This window comes from Sciurus vulgaris (assembly GCF_902686455.1).
Source record: "Sciurus vulgaris genome assembly, chromosome: 3".
Lineage (NCBI taxonomy): Eukaryota > Metazoa > Chordata > Mammalia > Rodentia > Sciuridae > Sciurus > Sciurus vulgaris.
The window spans coordinates 76,790,126-76,813,243 of NC_136463.1; the positions used below are offsets into that span (position 1 = coordinate 76,790,126).

The window sequence follows — 23,118 nt, forward strand, 5'->3', positions numbered from 1 at the left end:
CATTAAGGCAAATTCAATAAAACAGAGACATATTTGAGATGGGATTTATTGGAGAGAAATATAACAGCAGGTGCTCTAGCAAGACATCTCCCTCAGACTCCTGCCCGTGCACTTACCACTCACTGCATTTGTGATGAACTTAATTGAAATGTTTAGAGATAAAAAATCACCAAGAAACACAGCTGTCAGCCCTCCCTTTTGATTTGCAGAAAGTTTCTCACATATTCAGTCCATATGATAATTTCATAGCTACATGGAATTGGTATGAAAGAGTAAATACAAATCATGCTATCATTATATATCATTCTTAGCCAAAAAAAATTCATAAATAAAATGCTGGTGTAGAATAAAATTTATGAAAACTACAAAATACTTAAATTGATTCTGCTTAAAAAAGATATTAAATCTTAATGAGTAGGAAATTTCCATAGGGAAATAAAACACAATGTTTAAACAGAATTACAACAGCAATATGAATTTTAAAAAATGAATAGCAAACCATAGCACCTACATGAGTTATTAATTAAGCAAAAAAATCTGTGATCATAAAGTCATTTTTAATCACTACCATTTTAGCTTCTGCTGGATATGTAAATTATAACAGATGAACAGAGAAATGTGGCCGAGACAAAAAAAAAAGAAAAAATGACACCCTCCCTCTGTTACATCTTTGTTTTTTTTTTTTTTTAAGTTGACATGTTTTTAGTGACAACTTTCTCACAGTTAAAAGTTTTATAAACTTAATATTAAAGGAAACAAGTAAGAAATGCCCCTTGAGTGGGGACAGCATTTCGTTACTAGCAGTAAAGTTATATAGTGTGGGAGCTGATTTAAAAGACAAATAAACAAATGCAGAAAGGAAGTTACATCTGGGCAGATTGGCCGATTTTGTTCACTTGTTGTCATCCCTGTACTAGGCATCTGAACTCCCTTTATATAGGAACACACTCATGGCTTTTATAGTGGTACAGTATCTCTAAGGTTTAAAGCTCTATTTTGTATTTTATATCTTTACAAGCCCTCCTCAAATCCATTTTCTAAAAATCTTTTCCAAATTATGGCTATAAACTGGCCTTGTATTAGTCCAGGAAAAAATTACCTGAGCCAATGTAGCTGAATCTCTCTCTCTCTCTCTCTCTCTCACACACACACACACACACACACACACACACACATACACACACACACACACACACACAATCCCTTATATGTAACAAAATGCAGTAATTGTAACAAGGAAAATAAAATATCAGTTGAAATGGAGTTAAAGCTCAAACACAGATGAGAGAACCCCTGCCAAATCCCACCCCCTTTCTCTGTCACATATGTGTGCACGTGCACACACATGCATGCACACTTTTATATGTATGCACATAGACAGGACCATGATCTCCTTGAAAAGCAATGGCACTGCTTAACTTATCTTGCATCCAACAAGGATATTAGATGCTAAATGACTACTGAGGGAAAATAGAAAGGAAAGAAAAGGAAGGAGGGAGGGAGAGAGGAAGGAAGGGAGGAAGGAAGGAAAGAAGAAAAGAAGTAATGAAGGGAGAGGTAGAAGAACTAAGGAAATAATGTTGGAATACATCCAACCTCAACCCCTGCAGTAGCTGCCATGCACAGGCTGATTCCACTTTCACAGAGATGACAGCAGCTGAGAGACATCTGTTCAGAGGCCAGGACTGCTTTTCTGTGCAAGTGTAAGGCAGTTACCTAAGTGATATGGTTTCAGGTAGGATCAAAGAAGCCCCTAATTTAAAAAATCAATGGCTACTCCCCTAACTATTATTTTTGGAGAATTGAAATTCCTTTGAACAGTCTCAAGGATTTCATTGCACTGTCATCAATAGTTATCAGACCTCAGGCATCACTAGCAAGCTAGCAAGGGTGGCCCACTGTCCTAGAATCCATACCTGCTAAGGTGTAGCAGATTGATACATCTCTTCCTTAAGAGTATATTTTTATCATAATGATGAAAAACAAAAGGAGTCCCTAGACACTGGAAGAGATAATATATCCAAAAGAAAAGACACAAAAAGGGTCTGAGACTATCCTCAAATTTGCTAATGGGTAGTATAATATTTTATTGCTAATGAAGCTAGAGAGGAACAACTTGCAGAATTAAATTTGTAATTTAAGAAAATGACATAATTTAATCATTTCCCTGACCTCAAATAAAAGCAAGTTTCCTTGAACCTAGTCACACAGTGGTCTTGTAGGTTGTTTAACACAAAGATTGCCTTAAGATGTCCCCTACCTACAAACAACTGGCTGTTCAGCTGCAACCGGAAATGGCCCTCTTCTGAAGTCTCCCTGGTGCTCCTTGGAAGGCTGTCCACCTGAAGCGAGGTCTCTTTGAGGTTTCTCTCAGCCCGGACATAATGCCATTGGTTGTCATTCAGAGCAGAAGGAGACTGGACTACAAGCTCTACTGGGCCATTCCCAACATCTATGGCAAATGTGATCTCAGAAGGAGCTGAAACAAAACAAGGAAACAGGAAGAAGGATGAAGAATAAAAGAAGTTATCAGTGTGTTGAGGTCACAAGCATGCCCTTAATGAATGAGAGAAACAATTGTTAAGTCATCATCATATAGCAGACATCCTTTGATATTCCTGCAATACTGAAGTTGCTATGAATAATAACAACCTCTAAATATTAAAGGTATACAAGTTCTAAGCACCAGCACCCTGCCCTGTTGGTCCTAATGATGTCAATGCAGGAAATAGGGAACTGGGGAACTGATGCCTGTGTGATAAACACTAATCTATGCTGAGGCTCTGGGTTTCCTGGGTCTCCTCTGGTTTCAGTTGTATCATCCTGGACATTTGTAGATATGGGAGTCATCTACACAGTTTCACTATTACAGGGAGGAGACACGTCCTGAGAAGCCCAGTGCCCCCTTTCATGATATATCATTGATACATGTGATACAAGCATATGTGTCATTCCTGTGTCGAAAAACAAAGAAAACAAGAACAAAATGAACCTGACAATAAAAAAAAAAAAAAAATGAACTTGAGAGATTAATTTCCTTGTCCAAGAAGAGATTACTTTCGTGTATTAAATCAAACCCAAGCCTCCTGCTTCCATCTTGGATTCCTTTCATGCCTCTTTTTATCTCTCTATAACAATGTGGTATCACCAAAGTCAGGTGGCAGCCAGATAGGAGAAATAATACCAATAATAATAAAATACCACTGCCTTCAGGATGGGAGTGATGGAAATAGTAATAATGATGATGGTGGGGGCAGTAATGGGTGGTGGATATGGTGATAGTGGTGATGATGGTGGTGACTGTGGTGATGAATGGAGATGATGATGATGATGGTGGTGGTGGTTTCTCTATAATGATTGGACTGAAGTAGCAGCACAAGAGGTAGACTGAGCTCTATATCAGGCATTATGCTAAGCATTGTTGGTAAATTAACTCATTTTACGTTTGAAAATATTTCTGAGGAAAAAAATCATTATTATTCCCATTTGAGTGAGGAAAAGTTCAAAGAAGTATGAATAACTTGCTCAAAATGTCTCAGATAATAAGAAGCCAATGCCAAAAGCAGATTCTTCACCAATTTTCTCTATTGAGAATACTGCCATGTATTTTCCATTATCACAGAGGAATTGTCTAAATTTGAAAGAAGTGGAGAGGTTAATTATAAAGTGAGGTTGAGGAGAAGAAAGTCTCCTCTCAGTTAACGGAACCTTCGTATTCTAGACCTTGCTGTCCTCAGCACTCTGTGATTGTCTCCTCCTCCCTCCCCTCTCAATATGAAAATGAGCATTTGCTTGACAAAGTCATCAACAGTCAGATCTAAATTACTAGAGACACCAAAAGTCAATCACCACTCTGGATCATACCCTCCCTAACCTTTAAACCTTAACAAAAACTTTTCTTCCTATAAGAAGTCTTCATAATGGCAGCATTTCAAGTAACCAGAGACTTCGAATTGCTTCACCTTCTGCTGAGCTGCGACCTTAAAGAAAAGCAGTAAGTTGAAGGTTGAAAAAGGGGATTTGAAAGAATACACTGACTCCACCCTTTCCTTGAGGAAGTTTTCAATGTCACAATGCCTCAGTTTTCTCATCTATAAAATGAGAATAAGAGCAGTACCTAATCATCAGAATGTTTGTATATTAATCCTGATGAAGTTTTTGAACTGTGTCTGCCACACAGTATGAGCCCAGTTAGTGATGCTACTGTCAGTTCTTCTGAATCACATAAATTCCCCACCCAGGTGACTTGGCTGTGACTTATAAAGCCATGCATGGAAGGAAATGGAATTGAAAGGAACAAATCAGGTGACAATGGACAAAAGAAAAGTGAAGAAAGTCCCTTGAGCCATTTCTTATTTCTTACTCACAACACCAATGCTACCCTGCAACCCCACGCATTTCAAAATCAAATGTTTGCTGAGAGATGGCTAAGTTCTGCATTTCTTTCTCTCTATGGTGACTATCAGTGAGAACTTGGGGGAAAGAATGTTAAAGATTTTGCTAAAAACCTTCCTGTAAAACCAGTCTTGTGGCTATCAAGTTCTACTCAGAGGGCGCATCTTTGTGGAGGGTTCACTGCTCTGCTGTGTCTGCCCCATCCCATGCTGAATTACCATGTAACCCCCTGTTGTGTGTCCCCCCACTAATACGCAAAGTTTGGATGAACTCTTCATTTGTTTCAGACCCAGAGCATAACCCTGGATGCTCTTGCCAAATTAAAATTTTATTCATTAAAACATGGTTATATTTCACCTATGAAATGCAATTTCCTATAGTATTTTTAGCTTTATATCAAAGTATTGGTTTCTGGAAAAACTTTTTAAAAAATATTATTATTTATCTTTATTCAAATAACCATTAAAGACCGACATTTAAGCCTTTCCTCCTAGAACTGAAGGCGAATCAGTGAAATGCAATACTAACAGTTAATATTTATTGAGTGCTTACCATGAGCTAGGCACTCTGTTAAGCATTTTGTTATGAATTACTTCACTTAAGCCTCATTACTGCCTGTGAGACTTGCTACATTACAGATGAGGGAAAAGAGATACAGGTGACAAAACAAGTTGCCCTGGTGGCATATGGGGTAGAGTAAATACTTGAATCCAGGTGATGTTTTTCTGGAGTTCATTTTTAAAACTACCTTCCCAAACCTCAGATTGAGAAACATATACAGTCTTCTGGGACAGTTGAAGCTAGAATAAATAATATAGATACTTGAAAATAATTGAATGAAATATATGTGAGCGAATGACTAATACACCACACAATGCCTACAGACTTTGTGGTGGTGTGCTGGGGCAAATGAAAACTTCCTCTCACTGACTAGAGGGAAAAGAACAACTCAGTGGCCCTGGGAAAGCAGTAACTCTATCATGAACTTGCATCTGACTTTCTCACACCCTAAGTGTCTGACAGATACCTTCTCTTAGCATCAACTATTTTATGCTTCAAGATAAAACTAAGAAGTCACTTCAGCTTTTGAATGGGTTTTTATAAAACCAGGTCCTCTGCTAAGGGCCTAAGGAATTAAAAGAGAGGAATTCATAGCTAATTTCAGAAGATTGATAGAGGGATGTGGGAATGCCCCAACACAATGTCAATCAATGCTCTGACAGAGGAGAAGACTTCTGACCAGAGGCATCTTTGTGATGTTCTTCCTGACCTCAATGGGAAGAGCTGTCCACCATATCCTTTAGAGAGTTCCCTTAGTGAACCTTCACATGACTCCTCAGAGGACACAGTCCTGAGCTTCATGAACATAAAAGCATAGCTTCATTTCTGTGTCTTTGTCTCCCAGTCCAGGTCAGACATGAGAGTGATCTCAGGTACATTTATGGAATAAGGAGGTTGCTAATCTTTAATGTAGCCAATTAACCTCTCTGACCTTTCATGTACATAGCTATAAAATGAGAAATATGAACAAAAAGAAAGAAATATTGTTATACTGGTTAGACACAAGCACTCTCTGAGGATCTGATGACAGCTGTGGTTCTTGTCTTTCACACAGACAGTTTTGAACCAAATCTCAGGAACTTCATGAATGCCCTATGCCTTGAGACCTGGAGTAAAATTATTCCATGTTTTCTTGAGTCCTCACATTCTAGAATCTTGAGGCAATTCTGCAGAATAGGGGGCTGCTGTAAGGATCAGAGAGGTGGAATTGAGTCCTGGATTCTGAGCCTTCAAGGTGCATGAAAGGTTTTCTGGACTGTTGCATATCCTCTCCAGTTTCATTTTCTTCATCTGCATATTGGATGAGGAATTGAGCAATGATAATTATAGTACAATACAGAGATAATCATAGGTAGGATTATTTGAAAACAAAAGGAATTAATGTAAAAATTTTAGAAGAGAAACTAATCGATGTAATCACTCAACAATTCGGTGAAAATTAATTTCAGTAGCATTAAATTTTACTATTTTCTGAGGTCATGACTATCATATCTTCAAATTAACATTGAATTTAGTAATATTCTTAGTATGATACCTCTGAAATAAAAAACTTAAACATTTCTCTTTCTAAATATATGTATATATATGACATACACTTATGATTTTATTTTACTGAGAAACTCAGGAAATTTATTTTGTTTCTACTTAACTCACACTGAGAAGGATTATAGAGTCCATTTGAATTAATATTATTAGAAAGCATACAGGTCATTAGAATAAAAAATGAAAAGATTAAATCTTAATCACTTGGGGAATAAGTGATAATACGTTAGGTCACAAATGATACTAGAACTACAATTGCACTGAAAACTAATAACTTTCATATGTCCAATATTAAATGCCTATTTGCTGGTTACTGACACCACTCTGAGCATTTTTTATGCAATGATTAATTTCAATCCTAAAAGCTGTGTCTTAGAAGAAATCACAATTGATTTCTTCCTACCACCCCTTTTATAGCAGTGTCAGAATTTGCCTTGGGAAACTACCTGCTCTTGAACTTTGGTATCAGGCCTTAGGCAAAGTTAGCCAGACTTCCAGGTATGGGGGGACTCCAGCATAAATAATCTACCATTTTTTCTTCTCTGGGCATAGTCCTTGGTGTTCAGGTTATCAGATGAGTTGTATACCATCTAATCAAATATTTATTCAGCTAATCAAATAAATATTGAAGAAGAAATGATTCCATTCTCTTGCAATGTAACTCTGCTATAAGGACAGCTAGCCTGAAGAAAATATTAAGAAGATAGAGCAGAGAGAAGACACGAACACTACTGATAACTTTTGTTCAGTTGCTGAATTCAAACAAAGAAAGCCAGCCCCATGAACTCTGTGCTTAGCCACGAGCCCCAGCACCAGTGTAGAATTCCCATCCTTGTGTCTGTCACTCCAGACTGAGTTTTCTATTAATTGTAGCCAAACACATCCAGTTAGTATCTGAGAGTTGCTAATGCCATGGTGCATTAATAAATACTGAACAGGTGAAGAAATGTATAAGGTAGCTCAAGGTAGCTTGTCAACTTGGACAAACAAAAATTTGAATCCATATTGGGCTCTATAATCCAAGCTCTTTTTATTACCTTATGTTCACTCTCTATGCACACCATTGTGAGAAAATTGTCAAACAGCAATTTTTCCCACAATCCTATTTGAAACGCATTTACTAAAACTTGAGAACACAGTGAAGTATCTTCCTTTTCACAGATTAAAGACTAATCCCAAGGTGACAAAATTCAAATGCCTTAGTTGGAAGTAATGCAGAACGAAATGGCCTGGAAATTTGATGGAAACCTGCTATTTCCTATCTATCAATTTGGATATATCAACCTTGGAAGCTGTTATTCAGATGGTTATAAAGGAACATTTATTGAGGATGGGAGGGAAATCTATTTGGAGCTACTGCATCTGGTAAAAAGGCTTTTCCTTTCCAAGTAGTAATGTGTATGGGTTTCTTACTCTGAACTGTTCAGGGTAAAACTCCCATCTGCCTAAAATCCATAATGTGATTGAAGCTGTAAATAAAAAGTGCAAGATATTCCTCCCAATTTGGGCATTTTCCCTTATAAACAATAATAATAATGATAAAGATAATAACATATTTTGGAAACATGAGGCCTTGCACTTTAATTTTTTACACAAAAATCTTGTTTTGGAAATCTATATTCACTAATCTGATGATAAACTCACCAAATAATTACATAAATTGTTTTAAATTTTTTGGAAATTTTTGTATTAAAATCATCCTTTGTACTATTCAAAGGGGAATAAAACAGCTCCACAAAGTACAAACAAATCGGACATTGATATGTAATTAATGCTAAATTATAACTCGTTATCCTCCAATAATATACCATGACTGTGCTGTGGTTTAATGAATCAAAAGGCCATGGGGCCTGATTTTTATTAAATTTACAAGGTTATTACATCCCTATTATGTAATGGTTGGCACTCAACTCCATATTTTCAGAGCATGGTCAAGTTAATATGAGGAATTTTATTTCACACCATAGCCACAAAAGCTTCTTCCCATTTGTAGACTAAATCCTTAGAGGGAAAGGTGAAACTCCCAATTAAGAGACTTTCTTGCCTTGTATGTTTTGTCCTGTAACTGCAAAGGAAACACCACATAGCTCTTTCTTGATTTGCTGGAGATTTACACATATACCTCTGCCAACTCCTCCAGGCAATGCTTCTGTTTCCTTTTCTAGAGCTCCCAAATCTCCGATTTCTGTTGCTGAGGCCTTGCTTTGTGCTTTCAATATATTTCATGCAGTCTCACATTGTTGTGATGCGGTCAATTGCTTCACTCAAACTATAAACAGAGGGATAGGGCACCCAGTGACAGGCCCAAGTCATCAGGGTCATGTGCAAAACAAGGGCAAGGCCATGGTACAATCCACTCAGTTTGTGAACACTTAAAGGGTACACTATGTGCAGAGAACAAAAAGGAATGACGTAAGCATTTAAAATGTATCTGTTTCTTATTTTCATCATTGAACAGTAATTCTAAGCAATGACAATGATAAAACTTTCCTCCACCAAAATAATCTTTTGTTGATCTACCTTTAAAGAGACGCTAAAGTCTCTTAATTTTTAAGTCTGTTAATTTTTAATATATATGCCAACTTCATTTTAGTACTACATGTTATTACTTGTCACTTAATAAATGTTATAGTCTGGGATGAAGTCAATATGGACAACTATTTAAAGTGTATTTGAACATTGCTGGCTCCCAAACATGCAGACTCACAAATACATGTTTATTTTAAAGAGTAAGAGCTCAGTTTCTGCCTTTTCACCTATATAATCTCTGTGTCATTGTTTAACTCGTATCTACTGTTGAATGCAGAATGTTCAGTACCATAGAGGTTGTACCCTAAAAGAACTCAAGCAATTACAAAGCATCAGGAATTCTGTCAAGTTTTCACTTAAGAGAAGAAAAATGTATGATGAATTTTCAGGTAAAAGCATTTTAATGAAATTATTATTGTTTCAGAGATATTTGAAATTTGCTAGAACTGATCCTGAAAAAATAGAGAGACAGTATCATAATTCCTAGAATTTATTGTAAAACAGAATTTTTATCAATCTCTACCAAACATATCCTTATATTTAGAATCTTAACTATTTGCACATCTGTGGCTTTATGTAGAGAAGCAATCTAATTTAAATTATTAAAGAAGTATTCTCTGCTCAACATAGAAGAAGACAGATGAACAAATATGACTTATACTGTTTTGAACACAAACATGTAGAAAATCAATTTTGATGGTGTCATTAACAAATTTGTAGAAAGACTTCGAAACAGAGTGTTGGTGTCTTTATTATTGGTACAGATCAAAATATTGGTACTTCCCATTTTTATAGAAATCAATTAATTGCCACTGTATTTTATTTTTGTAATGAAATATATTTTATTAATATGATCATATATAAACTGTTCAATGGGAGAACATTTTACCATTTGTATTTCTATTAATTTGTATTTCATTTGATGATTATTACTGAATAAAGTCTGTATCTAGGGGATAGGCTATTTACAAAAAGATGGACACCATGACATCTAATTGTGCAGATACGCTACTGTTCATGGGGAAGAGACAGAGAAACTGTGGGAATTCTAATTGACTAACAACACTATCCTAGTGGTAGGAGATAAGTCAGGAAATTACTTTTGAATCACAAGTACAACAAATAGTAGACCTCAAATGTGAACAGAATGTATAATGATCTCTACTTTCCATATAAGGTGTAGTCCTTTGGTATGGAATCTTAAAGTAAGAAATACCCATGGTTCAGATAATGGAACCTGCAATAGGTATCCATAGGAATTTCTGGAATGTACTCATTTTGATTAAAGAATATCTCATAAATGCTGATAGGATATAGTCAAATCATAAAGAATTCAGAGGAACTGGAAATTATCACTACTAATTTTACCATTGTCCAGAAAGATGAACTTGATGGTAAAAACACACACTGTGGTTGGTGTCAAAGATAAGGGTTACTCTTATCCTGCACACCAATGACAGTAAATTCATAAATGAGCGCACTTACAGCTTATTTCAAGTCGGATGAAGTCTTTAATGCCAAGATTTTCAAGGAAAACTCCAGATAAAGCGGTGGTTTTAAAAAAGAAGGAAATATCAGCACTGAATTCCGCATGGAAGGTAGGAAAGTGAAGATAAGAGGCTTCAGTATTAAATGAAACAGCATTCCAGAAGTGTCCTGCAAATGAGAATATCCTTAAGCAAGGTTCCTTGTTTTCAATGCAGTATGGAAAAGCACTGGATATGTGGATAATTTTCAGGAAGAGGGGACACTGCAGGGAAAAGGGATAAGGGAGTAAAAACATCTTGTGCTCATGTAATGCAGAGAGAAAGCTTCTTTCGATTTAGTACTCACGGTCGCCATAGCAACGCAAGGGACCAATTCTCCAAGCAGCTTCTGAGTTTGATCTGTTGGTATCAGTGATAACTATCTGAGTGACAGGCAAGTGGTCTTTGAAGGAAAGAAAGCCAGTATCATTTGTCCTGCAAAATATAAATTAAAAAAAAAAAAAAAAAGTGGACAAAATGTGAATAATCTCAGGACTTTATGTCAAGGTCCCTCTTTTCAAAAGTAATCTGATTTGATTGCAGAAGACTTGGGTGCAGGAGGGGTGTGGCAGACAGACTTTCATCTCAGGAGTTTATATAGAAGGCTGGAATACCAATTACAAAACCAATGGCCAGCTTCGGAACACCACTGAATTTTACATCTTCCCAAAAAGTGCTTACAGAACCACTGATAGTTTACAAAGATTGCTGTTGCTCATTGTGGTTAAGCGTATCCCACCTGCCCAACACAGTGTTAATGTGACATTAAACATCACCTCACTTTCTCATAAAAAGATCAACTATCTTAGCAACTAACTTGAAACAGACATCACAAATCACTCTCAAAATCACTCTAAGGACTTGTTTCAGCCACCTGCCAACAGGTTTTAATCAGCTTTAGATGTTTCTTATCACTTTTTCACTCCAGTAAAAAGAAATCTTTATAGTTACTGGTTGCTTTTCATTTTGTTCTTCCTATTAAAGATCCTAGAAATTAATGAGTCTGACTTTGTTCTTGTTAATTATGCAAATAAGAAATTAACTAGTTACCTTTTGATAAGAAAGTTTAGAAAAAATAGGGTAAAACCATTGTTTTTTTTTTCCTCTTTCTATGTAAAAATCAGAAGAAACTGACATTGAAAGTATAACTATTTTGAGCCAGAAATATTCTAAAGATAGATATATTTTTCCTACATAAACACCTATGTAGTAAGTGCCATTATCTCCATTTACAAATGGAGAAACTGAGGCTGTCACAATTTCTGATGTCCCTAAGGTCACAGGGCAGAAGGGGCAGGAACCAAATCATATTCTCAAGGTGCCCCAGCATCTATCCCATGTCTTTAAGGACAGAACTTTACAAGTATGCAAATTTGCTCTGGAATCCCAGGTCTCAGTTCTTAGCTGTTAATTTGGGCAAATAATTTCATTTCTGAAACCCTTACTCTACTTGGTTTCTAAATTGAGATACATCTGCACAACAGCATTGAAAGGATTAAGTGAGATTATATAGTCACTGAGCTTGGTGCTTACTCTATGTTAAATGCTCAAAATCCTAAGTGGTGACACTTACTTTAGTTTTCTCCTTTGTTCCTAAACCACTGTGTGGCCTTAAGCAAGTCAACTGATTTTTTATGCATCTAGCTATGATTCTGTATTGGAGATTTCTTGCTATATAGCACATGTAGAAAATTAAATTTTAAGATTCAGTGTCACACTCATGAGATTTTGAGAAAACACATATTAATTTATCTTAGTTAAATAATCAAATATTCATTGCATGCTTTTCCCTCCAGGACTATTAACGAAAAATGCAAAGAAACACATTATAAAATACCTATAATTTGAGTACCATATTTGGAGGAAATTCAAATGATCTAGAATAAGGCTGTAGTTTCAGTTTGAAAACACATCTGTGAATGTTATGTAGACACAGAATCAACTTGTCTATACATTCCAATATTTTTACAAAAAGAGATTTTAAAACAAATTTCAAATGGCCAAATAATTATCAAACCCAGAATCTCTCCTGAAGAAACTCAGCAATTTTATATAGTATTTTATTTCTCTCCACTTTTGCTTTCAAGGTAAAAATGGTGGATTCTGAAGTCTGCCCATCAATGCTGACTTCTGCTTCCCTTACACACCATGGCATCTTGTCTACATCAATTTGATGTTCTTGTGTCAAAGTGTTGGCCTACACAAATAGCACAGTAAGAATAAAAATCTCTTCCAAAAACAGAGAAAAAAATCATATTTAGTTTGATGATGGAAGACACATTACTGAGAATACTTTTCTGTTTTTAAAAACTTAAACTAAAGAAGAAGTAAGCTGCTTTACAAAGTTGTTTAGAGCAACAGAAACAGATACAAACTCAAATGCCTAGAGGTACCAGGCAGATGATAAAAACAAGTGAAGCCAGTTTCATGTTAGTCATAAATGGAATCTCAGTTTCATTGTCATAGAGGGTATGAGAAGAAAACCTGGTAGAAAGTTGATGTCCCTCTTAAAGTGGGGCAGCATGTTCCATTAGCAACAGGTAATAATGCAAATCATGAATGCAAGACCAATGGGCTGAAGTGAAATCTTAACATGAGACGTTGCCATTTTCAAATCTTGGCAAAGTGCTTAAAATTCTTAAAAAATAAAAAAAAAATATTGTGGGAACCAACACTGAGTTAGCCAATAAACTACATGTAAGGACTGTGTTCAGGCTGTAGGCAACTAAGTTATCAAGGGGAACTTGCATATTTATTTATGCTCTCAGGGATGCATTGAGAATAAAATCAGATCTAATTTAATTTGTGAGTAGCAGGTGTAACTCCACCATTTTGAAACAATGGGTAGGACGTTGGGGTGATGTTGCTAGAGGTCATGGTGATGGTAGTAGATTGAATAATAAAATGCTGTGAATTATGGTGGTACCACCTGATAGGTAGGGAGACTACAGCTGAGGATTTTTTTTTCACATTAAAGCTAATATTTTGCAAATACTGACTTCCTATGAAACAATCTATGAGGTCTTTTATAACTACAGATTTTAGGTGACTGTGTCATAGTGGGAAAATGTTTCCATTAGACCCAAACTAACAAGAGCTGGATCCATGTGGCTCAGTACACTAGTTGTAGGATTAGTGAGATCACTCTGGACCTGTTACCTTACCTTCTAAATGATCTTAATAATACTAATGGATATTGCTGTATAAATCAAAATTGGTAATTTATAAAATAGCTAACATGCTGAGTAGCAGAGAGTAGAGCCTTAATAAATAGTTAATGAAATTCTCAGTAATGTTTGAAATAAAACACTAGATAGAAAGCATGTTTGTAGGAAAAGCAAGAAAGGAAAACTCATTGTTGGAAGGAATGGGCAGGTTAGCCAAAAATTCCAACCTACGGAGAATACAGGGGCACGAGGAACAGACTTGTGGTCCCCAAGAAACACACATGGCTGGGCACAGGAGCACACGCTTATAATCCCAGTGACTCCGGAGGCTGAGGCAGGAGAATGGGGAGCTCAAAGCCAGCATCAGTAAAAGCAAGGCACTAAACAACTCAATGAGACCCTGTCTCTAAATAAAAAGTACAAAATAGGTCTGGGGATGTGGCTCAGTGGTCGAGTACCCCTTAGTTCAATTCCTAGTAACACCCGCCCCCCAATAAAAAGAAACACACATGGCCTAAAGAAAGAGCATATATGTCAAGGGAAAACTCAAATATTCTCACGAGAAAGGCTGAGGCACAGAATTAGTCAATGTGGTTGTCCCTTAACTGTTATTTGAATCTGGAGATTTCACTCAATTTAGAAGAGCAGAGTTGAGGAGGGAGCTGCTAATTTACTAGTGTAACCTTGGAGCAAAGTGTGGTGAAATGCCACATGCTAAATGTTATTTCCATCAACCAATTTTGGTTAACTGTTGCTCTGGAACCTTCTTTTAGTATAGTCATTTGAGCAACTGAATCCATTAAGAGAGATAATGTTTTTTCCCCTTTTTATGTCCTTTCCTATTTCAATCACTCCAAAGTAACACATAAAACATTATGCATATGGCAGACAGACTTAGAAAATTATAGGATGAACTCAAGACCTCAGCAAATTTTGAAGACCTTGTGTGAATCTGAGTGGATTAAAATCAATAGATTCCATATAACTTTCCTTGTAGTGGGATGCATGATGCTGTTTCCTGTGGTTGCAAAGTAGGAATGACCAATAGGATGGCCATAAGCAACTCTGCGAGTTTGAAGTGCTATATTGATGCTTGCCAGTTACTCTATCATAGCTTTGTTTTAGAAGGAAATTATTTGCATTATGACTTCCTTCTTTAGACTTTCCAGTAAAAAAGACCTAGGGGATTAGTTGACAAGAATCTCAAAATAAGCTAAAGGCTCACTTGGCCGCCAACAAAAGCAAATGCAATCATTGACAATGACTATACCTGGATAGTATCCATCCCATTGTGTTCCACAATCATCAGAACATTCCTGGAATCCTTTTTTCTTTTTCTTTTTCTTTCTTTCTTTCTTGTTTTTTTTTTTTTAGTTTTTAGCACGATAAACATAAAGAATCATTTGCATATATATTTAAAAATCTCAAAAATTGTGGTTTTTTTTTCTATAATTACTCTAGAAACTTGAAACCCTAGGGCTCTTCACAATTAGATGTAAGAAAACAAAATCAGGTCTTGGCATAGGAATACAGTCAATGTTTACTCAATATCACTTTACTGTTAAGAAATTAAAATGGCCCTCAAGACTTTATAGGTATGAAACTGATTTAAAAATAGCGTCACTGATAAAGAATTGTGGAGGCATCATTTGCTGAACATACTTTGGATCTGAAGAAAGAAACAACCAGTAGTGACATAAATATATGCCTTTCTAGACTAGTTAGTCCTAGTCAGGAAGCAAGCAGATTAAAAGCTGGAACTACTGGATTACGGAGCACACACCTGTGATTCAACATCGCTTGGATGCAAATGACTCAATACTCATCTCTCTCATTTCCTGGAATAAATCAACTCTTTTTTTCAACTCTAAAATTTTCACCAAACTCAAATTTGGTTCCTCCTTAAAAATGTCCCTAAATGTTCTGCATCCTCTCTTCCTTCTCCACCCTAATTTCCTTCTCATATATTTAATTTCTACATATTTATATGATTATACACAATAATTTAACAAATTGAATTGTGCACATACAATTATTTTCCCATTGGAAAATGGGTTGATATTACATATAACATAAGCTCACCTATGTGCAAGGATACCTGAAATGTTAGAGCATTTGTACCCATAGTGACTTACTTCCTTGGCTTCCCTGTGGTTTGAGGAGCCCAGCCCTGGCAAATCTTGCATTTTGAATCCCATCTTCTCCTGCTTTCTCAGCCCACTTTCTCCTTTAATTGCGTTCTGTCCTTATTCCCCACCTTCATCTTCTCCCTTTTTCCCAGCTCTTTCAGCTCATATGCTTTTTTGGCTTCCTTAAATCTACCTCCTAATCCAGTTATTTCTCTTTCTCCTTTTCTCTTCAGGGCCAAACCATGTTTTAGATAAGTGTCTGCATTCTCTATTTTATCTATTGTTATCCCTAATCCCTCTTTCTTCCTCCTGAACCTAAATAATCATCCTTTTCCCTTTACACCCAGTGAAACTTCTCCCATTAAATTGTTAATCATCATGGAACATATCAGCCTGTCTCTACTTCACCTTGTTGCGGCATTTTCCAATATTGCCTTCATTCCTGGTACACACATACACACACACACACACACACACACACACACACACTTTCTTTTTTTCTTTCTTTTTTTTTTTTCCTTTGCTAGTGCTGTATTGAACCCAGGTACTCATGTATGCTAAACAAGCCCTCTACCATTGAGCTACTCCCAGTCCTGAAGTCTAAAATATTTAGGAAAGTGAACAATAAGATCCTATTGAAACCATTTTGCCTTTTTTAGAGAAAAGTTCTTTCTGAAGAAAATCGTGTGTGGGTTGGAGAAATTACTAGATAGAGATTGGGACTGCTATTCTTGGAAAAATAAAGATGGCTTGGGGGGTTCAGTTGCACATCTCATACCTCTGGAGTTGAGTGCAAGGGTTGCCTCTTTATTTCCCTGGACATTGGAAATAAAGTTTCACACATGATCTCATTTAATCCTGAGAAAAACCCTGTGGATGAACTTCATAATAATTACCTTGTTGTTCAAGGTTCAGAGTGGTGACAAAATTCAACTTGCATCATTTGCAATGGGAGTAGCCATTTGGAGTGAGCTCAGATTTGTATACCAAAGCATTTGCTAATAAGCATCATGTTCTCCTGTGCCCTCTCTGTCTCCTGGGTGTAGCAGTTATTTACATTTAGTCTCTGCCTTGTTTAGACAGTGCTGAAAGTACATCAGGCCCAGAGTCCTTGAGCTGTCTTTCGTGGGTCTTGGGCTGACCATCCCCATTCTGTTCACACAGGCTTTCTCCACTGGAGATACAAGTCAATTGATTAGGTTTCAGTTTACTAATTTGCAATCATTTTCCAGTCCTGCACTCCCTGAGATTACACCTGGGTCACCTTGGCAAGAATTCTGGGAGTCCACAAACTCTTCAGTTACACATTTAAAATCAATCTTTTGGTTTATTTCTACTCAGGGCAGATCCATCCATTACATGCTGATCTTTACCACGAAACTTTCAGAAAGAATTCCCATTTCCTGGGGGAAGGGTCCTTGATATTATTTCTTTACCTCAAATTTGATGGGTGAATATGTGCATTTGTAGATAGTAATTTAATATCTAGAACACAATAGTGCCTCTTATAGCCTATTTATAATACTCTGAAAATAGAGAAAATAATAATAAATGTGATGACATGTGATGACATACATTTTTCAGAACTGAATGCATGCCGTGTCTGCTAGATGCACAAGTCATTACTAACTTGGCCAGTACTCCTGGGATAGTTATCCCCCTTTTTAAAAAAATAAAAAAATAAAATAAGAACCTGAAGAGAGGTTAAATCATTTAGGTTCTATAATTAGTACGTGAAAACTCTGGGATTGGATTGTCCCATTACAAAATAAAATATAACTTAGAGATTTATTATATTTTGTATCCAGGAAGTGACATGCTATCACAAAGAGAGAGGGAGAGAAAGAGAGAGAGGAAAAGAAGGGAAGGAAAAGTTAAGATTGCATATGTCTAAATGCACTATATGTATTAGCTCATGATATTTTCAGAAAAGAGATAGAATAGATTTTTTTCTTGTACATGATTAAAGACTCTGCATTTTAAAAAACATGCAGAGACTGAGATTTATTTATGGTTAGCCAACTGCATTACCATGGGCTATGGAAGCAGCACCAGGTAGAAACCAAAAAGGCAGAGTGAAGTAACTAAGGAGGAGGAGGATCAGCAATAGCATCAGCATTGAACTGTTCCTTCAGAGCTGTCTCCTGAAGCCACACCTGGCTGAGGACTCCAGCAAGTTTTCAGAGCAAGAAAGGGTTATAAGGAATGCCCCCCACCCTGTTTGACTGTGTTCTTACTCTAGAGAGTTCTGAATATCTCCATGGTAACTACCTCCTCAGGGAAGGGGACATTTCCCTCCATAGGACCAGGGCAGCCCACTTTGTACTAATTCACCTGCAGTCTGTATGAAGACCAATGTCCCTTCAGGAATTTGGTCAAACCTATCAAAATCAAAAAGTACATCCTATCATAATTCTATGGTGGAATGCTATTTAATAATAATAATAATGACGATAATGTGAAAAGTAGAAAAAGAGCATAAATCAAAATTTTTCATTCCAACATTGTAAAAAAAATCAATCGTAAATCAAATGTTCATCATAAAGAAATTGAAAAATAAGTAATGATATAATCATACTATGGAACACCAAGCAGTCATTAAAACATATATGATACATTCATTGTCAGGCTTATTTAATGAAATCAAGAAAACAATCTCCAATACTTTTTTGGAGGGGGGGGCAAGGGCTGGAAAAAAGCAAGATTCTACAAATGGGGAAGACATAAGAGGATTCAAAGTGGGAGGGATCTTCTACATTTTATTCAAACATGCCTGAAAACCTAGAATATTTTATAATAAAATTATATCATTTTTTTTAGTAATAAAAACTCCTAAAATGAAGAATCAGAAAAACAATTCCCTGTATACATTATTTAAGTTGTGGCAGAACAGAAGTGACAACTGTAATCAAACTTGCAGAACAGACAAAAGAGGCGAACAACTCTTCTGATTCTGATCCTGATCTGAGTAAGTGCTACTATTACGTGGGTAATGCCATAAATTTGGTGATAAATAAGGTTAAAATGGAAGCCAAGATCTTATTATATTGCAGTGCATAATTATAATATTTTGGTGTAAAATGGCAATCCAAAATCAAAGTGTTGTATAAAATATTCTTGACAAATGTGAAACTTAATGTTAATATTGACTCTGTATTCTGATTATGCACCTTTCCAATTGCTCAAATATGAGACTTCACTGTCAATCTGACTTTTTAGAGCTTGTCAGATAACAGATGCAATAGAAACCTCAGACAAGCATAAAAAGACGATTTTATAGTTACATTTTGTTTTCCAGAACACCTGGGTCATATACTGCTCATATTAGATATTTTCTCTTAATAGATGATGAGATGGTGACATCATAAAATAATAATAATAATAATAATAACAATAAAAATCATCTCCTAAACACTAACCTTGGCAATATATCCACTATTTTACCTCATCTAGAATTCTACAAAAGAATGAGGTGATCTTGTATTGACTTTTCAAACTCTGGTTATTAGATATTTTTCCCCATTTTTTTAAAAAATTTTCCTTCTTGAGTGTTCAAAGCCTTTCTACTCTCTTTCTATTTCAATGCACTATAAAACATTCTGTTTTGTAAACTCTGAAGCCCAATCACGAGGACACTGGTATAAACAAGGTATTATCAAGTTATCCCAGAATGCGTACTCTAAAAAAAAGCTAATGTCTGAACTAGCAGGTAGTAACTGGTAGTAACTAACAAGAAGAGTGTATATTTAGCCAAGAGGAGCGGATGAGGGGAAACGAAGGTACTCCACCATCCATCCATTCACTCACTCACTCATTCAGCTGTTAATGCATGAAGGACCTACCATTTGCCAAGCACATTTGTTTCCAACACAAGGTCGAGTCCTGATCTCATTGCTAGGCGTATGTGGGAATTCAGGGACTGAGTAACAACTCAGATAATCCTTTCATAATTCCTGCCTGCTTAGGAAAAAGCACTTCCAAAACTCAGTAAAAAGTAGAAAACTCATAAACAAATTCACAGATAATAAAATTCAACCAGTAGAGATTGTGCAATATTATTTTAAAAATAAAGGACAGAAGCTTAGTGTGCCCTAAGGTGATGTTTCCTTTCCTTTCAGGATTCAGGATCAGAGGCCTGTCTCAGGATGCAACCTGGTAGGAGGTACCCTAACTGCATCCAGCCTGGGGATCTCAGACATGGAGGTTTTGAAGAAATCAAAGGTCTGAGAGATCAAAGAATAGCCTAGGCAAGGAAATAGCAAAACCTTAACCCCCTTGGATATATACAGTGTCATAACATTAAATCTTATGGGAAGAGAATGAAGGACACTTATGAAGGGCAAAGTTTGAGACTAGATTAGACATGGACTTGCAAAGAGAAAGACCACTTGAAAGTAAAGATACAAAAAGATACCTTCTGCAGGAAGATAATCATATCGAAGTACTTTGTAAAAATTAATTTATTTTAATTGATAAAAAGTGTGTAGAGTTACAGTGTATGATATAGTGTTTGAATATATGTATGAATTGTGGAATTACTAAATCAAGTTAATTAACATATCACACAAGAAAACAACCTAAGAGGCCATCAATGGGCAAATGGACAGAGGAAATATGTAATATATATATATATATATATATATATATATATATATACACACACACACACAATGGAAAAATAAAGCATTCCTGCATTCCTGCCATTTATGATTTAGAGTTCATAATGTTAAATGAAATGCCTCTGGTACCAAAATAAAATTAACTTCTTTTGATAGTGAAAGAAAATTAATCTCTAGCAAAAACATTTGTGTTAACCTTAGCAAATATTTCTTCTGAGACTGTGAAAGATAAGTAATGGCTAAGAGTGAAGAAAACATCAATGAATCGTAAAATGGTCATGCCTGATCTACCAAAAAAGAGATGTGAAAATACATCCAACTGAAGTCATTCACCCATTTTTCATTCATAACTTAAGCAACATTCATTAAACAATCTCTCTGCGGCAGAGAAGTAGAATCAAGGACTAAACAGAAGGTAAAAGCTCCAGGATTCCATACTCCGAAAAAAATAGTCCCCTAAAAATATTCTGTTCTTTAAGAAAAAGACCAGTAGGTTTCCTTTCTTGTCTTATCAGATGAACAGAACTTAAACCCTACATCATTTTTTCTTCATAGTTTGTATCATATCACTTTGTACAAGAATACACTAAGGGCAAAAGGCTAAGAATAGAGTTAAAAATATCAGATAAAAACTTTTACACTTTCTTGTACAACAAATGAAAGAATGCTCTGCTGCATAGCAAGAGAACTTTTCTGCCTTTCAACCTGGTAAAATGGATGAAAAAGCTCCTGATCTGGGCTGTGGGTCACTGTCACCAAGGAGCCCACTGTGCAGGTCCCACCTGCCTTCCCCAGTGAGCTGTCCACCCACCCTTTTCATCCTCCACCTGGAAGATGCTTCTACCTCCTGCACACCCCAGCACTGCCCTGTGCTATTTCTAAGGCTGCAGATGCCGCTGGAATTTTCTCTGAATTTCAACAGTCCCTCAGTCTGAAGTACTTGCTTCAGAAAACTCATAGTTGGGAAGATTCCTAAAGATTGGGAAATTAAATGAAGAAATGTTCCCTTGCAAACAGTCATTAGTTGTAAAACTGTTATTTATTATAAATGTCACCATTTCTTTCTTTCTCTTTTTCCTTCCTATTTAGTTTTTAGACTGAAATAGAAACCCTTGAGAGATCAGTTCCATGGTAATGTCAGTCATGATATCTACTGGTTTGGCATCCACAGATCCAACCACTGTAAATTGAAAAACCTTTTCATTTACAATTGTGTGTACTGAACAAGAACAGCCTTTCAAAAATTTGTCATTATTTCCTAAGCTATGCTGAACAACTATTAACATAATATCCATGTTGTATTAGACATTATAAGAAATATAGTGATAATTTAAATTACAGGGAAGTATATGTGTAGATTCTACACAAAGTACTACTCCACTTTATACAAGTGACTTGAGCATCTGTGGATTTTGTTATGAGGGGTGAACCATATATCAAATATCAGTATATACTGAGGGACAACTCTACACAAGATTTACTTGTATAACTGAGGCTTCCTTTTACTCAAAGGAAATGTACAACTTCAATAAGTATCAAATGTATTTCTACAAATATCCATTGGGTGTTTTTTCTCTCCACATGCACTACATCTTTTGATACATCTCATTTTCACCCAATTCTAGAGATCACACTAATTTTCCTCATTTATTTGGGTCTCAGTGAAACATATGACAGTAAGTTATACAATTAAGGAGGTTTATTGTGACAGTCCAAAGAATTCTCAATCACCGAGGCTTCAGAATTGCCCAAGGTGCCCAGAGCAATCTGACGTTGCAAGAAGATGCATGTTGCAGTAATGTAATTTGAAAGATCCTGGGGGAGTTCTCTCTGCATCCTCACTGACTGTCCATGATTGAAATCCCAACAGAAGCAGTTTTTTTGTTGTTGTTTTTTTGTTTTGTTTTGTTTTGTTTTTTTCTGTAATTGATAAGAGAATCTTTGAATTCAGGTGAAATAACAATTTTCCCCTCCTTAATCAAGTGACTAACAATATCACTAATTATCTCTAAGCCTCAGTTTCCTTTTCTAGGCAAAGGAGATAATAAAACCAACCTCAATGGATATTGAAATGTTAATATCAGAAACAGTACATAAAATACTAAGAACATTCAGTATGTGATCACGTTTTTAAGTGACAATATTATCTAGGAGTTGTAATATATGAAACTGTCCTCTACAAGGTGCTGTATCAGCCCAAATCTGTTTTCTGATTGACTTAATCTGAGAGCAGAAACTTGAGGGAATTTTACAAGGCAAAGTCATTTGCGGTTTCTTAGATGCATTCAGAACACTATCGATACTAAAAGGAACATGCTAGTCTGAAACAAAAGTCTGATAAATGTAGAAATGTAATTTGGTCAAGAATGATTTTGGAAGAAGGTTGAACCTAATTAACCATTTCACCATGGTATCAGCTTTTGTACTTTTCCTTTGTGTGATAAATAATGGAGTTGGACAGATAAAAAAATGAATGCATTTCCACAAGGTTCTAACAGGTGCTGTGTCTGAACGCATACTGTATGTCCTCAATCCCTATGCAGACAGAGCTAGCTCATTGATACTTCCCACAGAAGGAGCTTCATGATCTGGATTCAACCTTCCTTCCTAGCTTTATCCCTTGTAAATTCTCTATATGAAACTATGCACC

At 36.0% G+C, this 23,118-nt stretch overlaps 1 protein-coding gene across 1 annotated transcript in view; it reads right to left on the minus strand.

Annotated features, from left to right (window-relative positions):
• CNTNAP5 (contactin associated protein family member 5) overlaps positions 1-23,118 on the minus strand; it is an 861,232-nt gene that overhangs the window by 128,950 nt on the left and 709,164 nt on the right. Inside the window, exons 15-17 of the mRNA XM_079133610.1 lie at positions 10,861-10,988; positions 10,513-10,683; positions 2,261-2,479 (exon numbers count right to left, since the gene is read on the minus strand). Of these exons, the coding sequence (XP_078989736.1) occupies positions 2,261-2,479; positions 10,513-10,683; positions 10,861-10,988 (518 nt within the window). The remainder of the gene's footprint in view (positions 1-2,260; positions 2,480-10,512; positions 10,684-10,860; positions 10,989-23,118) is intronic.